The following is an 8,623-nucleotide window of genomic DNA, read 5'->3' on the forward strand; positions in this document are numbered from 1 at the left end:
TCACAATTTTGCTATGATGACATGACAAAATTTAATTGATTGAAATTTTTTGCTCAACAATGACAAAATTATTAAAAATATCTACAAATATAAGAAAATTTTACTTAATTTCTATGACAACGATAGATTGACATCAACCAATGTTTATCACTAAAGTGATATTTGTCTATATAGTCAACCTATTTAGGTTTATTGTGATTTATGGTGAATTTAATTCATTTTGCTATATTTGAAAACATTAATTAAGTTTTACTTTTAAAATATGATTTGATCGAAATGATTTTTTTTTTTAAGTAACATGTAAATCGTTTGACGGTGTTTAATTAAGATTCTTTGATATCGATCTACAATTATCGAAGTAAATTTCAACATGATAATAAATTGACCATGATGTTACTCTACTAATTCATTTAAAGTGTGATTGAAATTTAGTGAGAGATTGTTTGAGTTAAAATTTGACATTTAGGTGTTCTAAGACAATTAGAACAGAGTTTGACAATGAATTTTATATATAAATTGATTATAAGATAACAATAGTTTTATCTAGGTTGAGGTACTTAAATTGATCACATGGAAGACCTCTACCTATAAATTATTCAATTCTTTATATGTTATTTAATTTCATTAATACTTTTTTTCAATAAACATTTTGCAATAAAATTAACATTTTCTATTTACAAATAAAGATCATTTTTAATGAGATAAATTTAATAACAAAAAATAAAAATAACATCTTGTAGGATCTGCTAATACTTTTTCTACGTAAACAACTCCTAAACCTAACTTTTTGGTAAAGTAGACTGCAAATTCTCTTTCTTTTAAAATAGATGACTAATCACATCCATAAGGATTGGTGACAACAATGAACCTTTCACCTCGGAAGAGACTTTTAGGGAAGAATGCCGGCCCTTCCACTTCATGATCATGTTGATATATAATATAAAATTGATCATCATATATATTTAGTTTGAGTTTGAGAGTGAAACTGAGAGCTTTTTTGGTTGTTTTTGAGAATCAAAATATCACTTGAATATTTTTTAGTTGTTTTTAGAGTCAGAGTGTCACGTTATAGACCTCAAATTGAACCGAGTATAAATATATATGTATAGGCTGTCTCTTCTTCTTCTTATTTTTGGTTTGATATAATATGTATATATCTTTTTATATTACTTTTCAATCCATGCATTATTATTATAGGATTCCACGCACAAAGAAAGTACTTTGTATTATCTACTGTGAGAAATTCCTTAATATTTTCACCTTTTTTTGTCATGATTTCGATACCCTCTTTGTATTTATAAATTTGAAATCAAGAAGAATCAATAATGCTTTGAGTACAACAATTTTCTTAAGTTACAACCAAACTTTGAAATATAATTATTTTTTCATTACCCAAATAATTTTCTGAACACAAAAAAATACATCATTTGAACTAAAAACCAAATGTGAAGAGCCATGGGAATAAAATTAATGTTGAAGTTGGGAGGGAAGTGGAAGATGACCCTTTTCTTGTAGGCTCTTCACAGTTTCATAAATACATTGTTTAATTGGTGTGAATTCCATTCCCAATGACCTCAGCTTCTCAACTGTGTATTTGTAAGGTTTCTTTCTTGGATTTATCTCATCAGAACACCTATATATATATCAAAATTAAATTCATCACATTAAATAAAACAGTCACTATATATATTATAATTAATCTACTTCAATAATAAATTTATTATATGACACTTACTTGGTGGGAAGGGGATACTGAGGGAAGAAATGGGCAAGAATATCAACCAATTCACCACGATGAAGCATACTCTCAACACAAATATATCTTCCTGAGGCTGAGGGAGTTTCATAGACCAAAACATGAGCTTTAGCAACATCCTTAACATCAACATAACCTTGTACTGCATTTACATATGTCTTTGCTGATCCTGTCAAGTATTTCATCATATGAACAACACTTGCATTCACTCCTTCCTGCAACATTGGCCCCAATACCAACATTGGATTCACCACTACAAGATCAATTCCTCTTTCTTTTGCTACTTCCCAGGCTGCTTGTTCTGCCTTTGTCTTTGCATAACAATACCAATTCTGTATACATAAATTGTAATTTAATTTCCACACTTCGATATTCCTTTTTATGCATGTTTCCTAAAGTATGCCATACATCAATAGGGTATACTAGAATATTTCAAAATGTTATGTTGTTACCTTTGTGTTCTTGCAAAACTCAAGGTCACTCCAACAAGACTCATCCACCACCGTATCTGGGCTTCGGTTAGGGTTCATGTAGACGGTGCCGATTGACGACGTGAACACCACTCGTCGAACGTTTGCTTCAGCAGCGGCGGTCATGACGTTCTTTGTTCCGATTATGGCTTGTTCCACCTTGTCCTGTAAAACATTGGTCCAAGCTATTAATAACATTATTTTGGGCATCAAATAAAAAGTTAGAAAAGTAAATCCTATCATATAATTATTAGAGTCAGTCATGTTTGATAATCACACACACATACACATATATATATTTTGTTTTTTTTCTCTAAAATTAAGTTTATTAAACATCGCTCCAACAAGTGACGCTTTTAGAAATTTGGTTGAAAGACATTATAAACTCTGTAAAAATAATATGAAAGAAAAATCTAAGGAGTAGGCTTGAACATTGTTTGGAGGAGTTGGGCTTGAACAGCAGATTAATTATCCATATATAGGTTAACTAAGTGTGCTACTATGTCAGTTTTATATATAAAGAGCATAAAGAAGGTCTGGAACTTAAGGCCCTTCGCCTATTGTAAATTTGCTGGTGACTCCAACTTTTATTATAAAATATTGATCCACACCTATTAATGTCCATCTTATGCAGCTCCCAGTTGCAAATGTAACTTATTTGTTTTTAGTTAATTTTTAAAACTTGATTTAATTTTAACTTTAATTCTAAGAAAATAATATTAGATGCTATTTAATTGAAGTTACCCTCCTCCTTCACAAGCTTAAGCTTTGGGTCAATTTTTTTGGAGAAAGTTGTATATTTTGCAAAGTATCTTTGAAGGAGAAAAAAAAAAAAACAGCAAAAAACAGAGCATAGATTGGTAAGAAGTTCTTACAGGATCGTCGGTGACCGGAGAGGCAGTGTGGAAAACGCCATGACAACCGGTAATGGCTGCTTGAAGGCTTTCAAAATCAAGAAGGTCAGCACTAAACAAAGAAAGCCTGTCTTTAGCTCCTTGTAGGTTTGTCAAATGAGAATTCTTTTGGTCATCTGGGTTTCTAACAGTTCCTCTAACAGTGTATCCCTTCTCAAGAAGAAGCTTTACAAGCCATGAAGCAATGAAGCCTCCGGCGCCGGTGACGCACACAATTTGGCCGGAAACTGAAGAGGTATCGTCAATCGGCATAGTGGTAGAATATATATTATGGAAAGGGTGGGGGGAAGAAATTAGAAGAGGAAAGTTTGAAGAAGAATAAAGTGAATTATGGTGATGGGTGGCCTTTGGGGCTTCTTTTATAGGAAAGGCAACATGCCAGCTGCCACTTAACCAATTAACCTTATAAAAAAGATAGAAGCACATTTTTCTTTAATTAACTTTTTTTTTAAAAAAAAAAAAACTTAATTAATTTAGGGTCATATTGAATATATTTGGGTCAAAATGAGAGCACTTTGATTACTATAATAAGCTTCAAGAAGGAAGATTCGTATGTAGCTTCGACGAAAGTGTGAACTCCTTCTCTCTCTCTCATCTGTGTGAATAGTGGAAGAGATCATATGTTAAAAGCTATCCCAAGTTGATGGCGTTGGCTGTGGTAACTTTCTTTAAAATACTATATCTTAGTGTCTCACATTTTCCTTATTTTGTCGGTATACCAAAATTTTCAAATCTAAAATTTTATATGAAGTCGGATGGTAATTAAAATGACTATCAAAATGTTAATTAATTGACAAACAAAATATTATAATCATACAATAATCAGATAAAATTTTGTATTATAGACAGTAATAAAAAAAAATAATTAGATAGCAATTTCTTTTATTAACAACTAATATCGTATAAGTTCTATAACAATTAGACATTATAGTTAGTATCATTAGTGATCAAATAACAACCAATATCAAATAGTTGCAAAACAACAATCTTTATCAATTAGATAATTATTGATATCAAATAACAATTAGATATTTATCCGACAACAATTAGTATTATTTGAGGATGAATTTTAGATATTATTAGAACAACAATTATATAATCAAAACCAATTAACCATTAATGAGTATCATATAGTAATTAGATAAGAATTGATATATTTGGGGGTATATTATAATTGATATCAAGTAACAATTAGCAATTAGATAACAAGACAAGACAATAATAAGATAGAAATTAGTAAAAATTTGCAATTAAATGGTAATAAGATAATATTATTAGATGGGCAATTAGATATAATAAGACATTTTAAAGCATGATGGACATTTAAATTGAATTGGAGTTAAAAGGATTTTATTATTTTTGCAAAATCATAAAACAATGTGTATGAACTTAATTTTTTTAAAGTGTACGTGGATGACCCGATATTGGGTATAAAATTATAGACACACGGCTTTGGCATCCATGATATCAACTTGGCTTGTAAATATGACCAAAGTACGTTGAAGAAACATATATATGGCTAAAAATCAAATCATCTAATTATATGATATTTTTCCTATTCCACAACTATCCTCATCTTTTCAAATGTGAAAAACTACTAAATATAGATATCCATATATATATATATATATATGTATTTTCCCTTCAACTATGTGCTTTTTCATCTTCCTCATTCTTCAACTTTACTCTGTCACCACCTAGTTCGATATCACCTAATAATGTCTAAAATTCTTCGATATTCTTCATGATTTGAAGCTAAAAGATCTCTTTTGACGCTTAATATTTTTGGTTTTATTGATTTGTTTAGATGAAGATTTCTTGTTTATTTTTTTGTTTGAATTTCATCCTCAACTTCTCTCATTCGCGATTTTGTGCTCGGGTTAAAACTTCTATTTTTGATATTAGAATTTTACTGGTTTTAATTTCCTCATCTAGAGATTTCTTTCTTTTCAATTGTAAGTATGTTTGATTTTTGCTTGAAATTGTTCATCGTCTTCTCTCATTCATTGTTGTGCTCTGGTTAACATTTTTTTTAAAAAAATCATTCATTTACTGATCTCAATTTCATCAACTAGGATTTCTGTTGTTTTCTCTCTTTGTAGATGATTGATTTTTCTTGTTTTCATATTCAATTTTGAGTTTAATTTTGTTTTTTATTTATTCTTTTCAAACTAGGAAGTTTGTAGGATTGTTTCAAGTTCATCCTTTGTCTTCAAACAAACAAGAAGAGGTCTCTTGGAATTGCATTTGTATTTTTCATTTTGATACTTCTGCTTTATCTGAAAGTGAACCTACTATTTTCTGAAGTAGAAATAATGTAGGGTCATAATTTTGTTTTGTTTTCTTAAAAAGGGAATCTAGCTACTTTCAATAAAAAAAATTATTTTCTAATGAGATTAAAGGCGAACATACCAACAAAATAATTGGATGAGGGAAAACTAAAAAGTTTCGAGATATCCAAACGACACAACACTTCTTCATAGACGGATAAATATGTCTATAATTTATATCCGCTTATCTTATAAATATGTTTGAGATGATCTTAATGAACCCCGTCAACGTAACTTTATATATATCAACAACCGTTTGGCTATTTGATGCGATGACAATTTATGTAGACCATCAAACATATTCTTTTATTGTTAGTCAAGGAATGGAATTAACCGTCCGCAATCTCCATCTCTTCGATAGTTCACTCAAGGCAATAAGACTGATAAGGTTTAGCCATATGGTTAAGGTGAATTGTTTTAAATGTAGGTTTGGTGCTTAGAAATAGAAACTATATTATGGATACTTAAAAATCATAATTTTTAAATGGAGTTGTTTGGATGTCTATTTTTTTTTTAAATTTAGTTTCTAGTTTTCTAAAAAACATTTTTCTTTTGTTTTATATACTTTTACCATTTGAATAGGGATTTTAAAGTTGTTGAGATAGTTGAAAACGAAAAGAAAAAAAAACAAATTGTTTTATATATTATTAAAATAAATCTTTTTTTTCGTCGAAGAATGATTCCCGTAGATATCGATCTTAACTTTAACTTAAAATTTCAAGCCAAGAAATTCAAAAACGATAAATTTAAAATTCTGGGGATAGGGATCAACAAGTTATTGAAAATTTTTTCCTCGCCAAGTAGAATTGTTTTATCAATGATTCGGTGAATGTATCTATGTTCAATTCGTGTGTGTACATGTATGAATCAAATTCATTTCGTTAGGATGTGAAAAAATTTGACTTAAAAGTAATGGGTGTGTTCATTAATAGTTTCATAACACCTCATCAATCATAGTTTTCAACTAATAATGAAGAAGAATAATAAAAATTTTGCATTATGTAATAAATTCTATTAAAATTACACTTTGGGATGTCAATTTTGCTAATTCCCCCAAAAACAATTCTTAACAAGATCAAGACTTGAAACAAGAATACAACTTTTGGCTATGTATAATAAGCATTGAAATTAAAATCACCGTTGAAGTTGGGAAGGAAGTGGAAGATGACCCTTTTCTTGTAGGCTCTTCACAGTTTCATAAATACATTGTTTAATTGGTGTGAATTCCATTCCCAATGACATCAGCTTCTCAACTGTGTATTTGTAAGGTTTCTTTCTTGGATTTACCTCATCAGAACACCTATATATCAAAATTAAATTCATCACATTAAATAAAACAGTCACTATATATGTTATAATTAATCTACTTCAATAATTAATTTATTACATGACACTTACTTGGTGGGAAGGGGATACTGAGGGAAGAAATGGGCAAGAATGTCAACCAATTCACCACGATGAAGCATACTCTCAACACAAATATATCTTCCTGAGGCTGAGGGAGTTTCATAGACCAAAACATGAGCTTTAGCAACATCTTTAACATCAACATAACCTTGTACTGCATTTACATATGTCTTTGCTGATCCTGTCAAGTATTTCATCATATGAACAACACTTGCATTCACTCCTTCCTGCAACATTGGCCCCAATACCAACATTGGATTCACCACCACAAGATCAATTCCTCTTTCTTTTGCTACTTCCCACGCTGCTTGTTCTGCCTTTGTCTTTGCATAGCAATACCAATTCTGTATACATAAAAACTAATTTAATATCCTCCGCTCCTTCAGTGTTCGTATCATAAACTTACTAGTTTCATATGTTAAGGGAATTATTATCAAGTCAATTACCTTTGTATTCTTGCAAAACTCAAGGTCACTCCAACAAGACTCGTCCACCACCGTGTCCGGGCTTCGGTTAGGGTTCATGTAGACAGTTCCAATCGACGACGTGAACACCACTCGTCGAACATTTGCTTCAGCAGCGGCGGTCATGACGTTCTTTGTTCCGATTATCGCTTGTTCCACTTTTTCCTGTAAACAATGATCCAAGCTATTAATACCATGATTTTGTTCTTCGTTGGAAAATTGTTTTAAATGAAAATTTTGTTGAAAATATTTAGAAACATAACTAATAGAAAAACAGAGGATAGATATTGGTTGAAGTTCTTACAGGGTCGTCGGTGACCGGAGAGGCGGTGTGGAAAACGCCATGACAACCGGTAATGGCTGCTTGTAGGCTTTCAAAATCAAGAAGATCAGCACTAAACAAAGAAAGCCTGTCTTTAGCTCCTTGTAAGTTTGTCAAATGAGCATTCTTTTGGTCATCTGGGTTTCTAACAGTTCCCCTAACAGTGTATCCCTTCTCAAGAAGAAGCTTTACAAGCCACGAAGCAATGAAGCCTCCGGCACCGGTGACGCAAACAACTTGATCACTGGAAACTGCGGTGGTGTCGATCGGCATAATGGTGGATATAATTATTTGAAAAAGGAAAAAAGAGATTGGAGTTATGAAAGAGATGAATGAGAGGAGTAGTAATTGAGATTGAGAAATGGATATACAGAAAGGAGCGGGCGCTCTGGGTGCTTTTTTATAGGGAGAAATGGGAAAACTCACCTACCGTCGAACCAAAAAGTTAATGAAAGAGAAAAGAGAGTTGGCTAAATCTTGTGTGTTGGGGTTTCAATTTGAATATTGAAATGTGGTCAAAAGTGAAGATATAATATGTCAAAACTATCCTGCTTCACCGAAGTTCCCTAGCTTCTCTCTCTCTCTTAATGTTAAGAACTTGCTATTTTGTGTATGTGATACAATCAATTTTATAGATCCTTATTAGACAGTAAACACATCATACAATTTTATATTTATTAGGTTGGTTAATTAAAACAATGTTAATTGTTAAATATGTTTGAGAATAGACGTATGGGATGAAAGTCGACTTGAAATGTGACATTTTAATGTTAAAGATGGGAAAAGTAGGTAGTTGGGAGTGTAGAAAGGAGGAATTTTCAGTAGTCAGCAGTCTTCGTTTGACAAAAACACAACAACCCAAAATTCTGATGTGCATTATCATCAAAGTCTTCCATTCAAATCAAATCGGTCAATTTTTGCAAGCCACTATAAATAATACCTTACATTTATTTCCTTTTT

The 8,623-nt window shown here is 31.1% G+C and overlaps 2 protein-coding genes across 2 annotated transcripts; both read right to left on the bottom strand.

Moving 5' to 3' along the window:
• Positions 1-1,261: 1,261 nt before the first annotated feature.
• LOC116401652 (cinnamoyl-CoA reductase 2-like) lies at positions 1,262-3,488 on the bottom strand. Its single transcript, XM_031881859.1, has 4 exons — positions 3,102-3,488; positions 2,209-2,391; positions 1,736-2,088; positions 1,262-1,633 (listed from the first exon to the last, which is right to left on the bottom strand). Exons 1-4 carry the CDS (start codon positions 3,390-3,392, stop codon positions 1,468-1,470), a joined length of 993 nt encoding a protein of 330 aa, XP_031737719.1. The 5' UTR covers positions 3,393-3,488; the 3' UTR covers positions 1,262-1,467.
• Positions 3,489-6,441: 2,953 nt separating this feature from the next.
• Positions 6,442-8,157, bottom strand: LOC101218838 (cinnamoyl-CoA reductase 2). Its single transcript, XM_031881913.1, has 4 exons — positions 7,646-8,157; positions 7,324-7,506; positions 6,869-7,221; positions 6,442-6,770 (listed from the first exon to the last, which is right to left on the bottom strand). The coding sequence occupies exons 1-4, from the start codon at positions 7,934-7,936 to the stop codon at positions 6,605-6,607; spliced, it is 993 nt and encodes a 330-aa protein (XP_031737773.1). The 5' UTR covers positions 7,937-8,157; the 3' UTR covers positions 6,442-6,604.
• Between the last annotated feature and the right edge of the window lie 466 nt (positions 8,158-8,623).

Source organism: Cucumis sativus, chromosome 3, assembly GCF_000004075.3.
Source record: "Cucumis sativus cultivar 9930 chromosome 3, Cucumber_9930_V3, whole genome shotgun sequence".
NCBI classification, from domain to species: domain Eukaryota; kingdom Viridiplantae; phylum Streptophyta; class Magnoliopsida; order Cucurbitales; family Cucurbitaceae; genus Cucumis; species Cucumis sativus.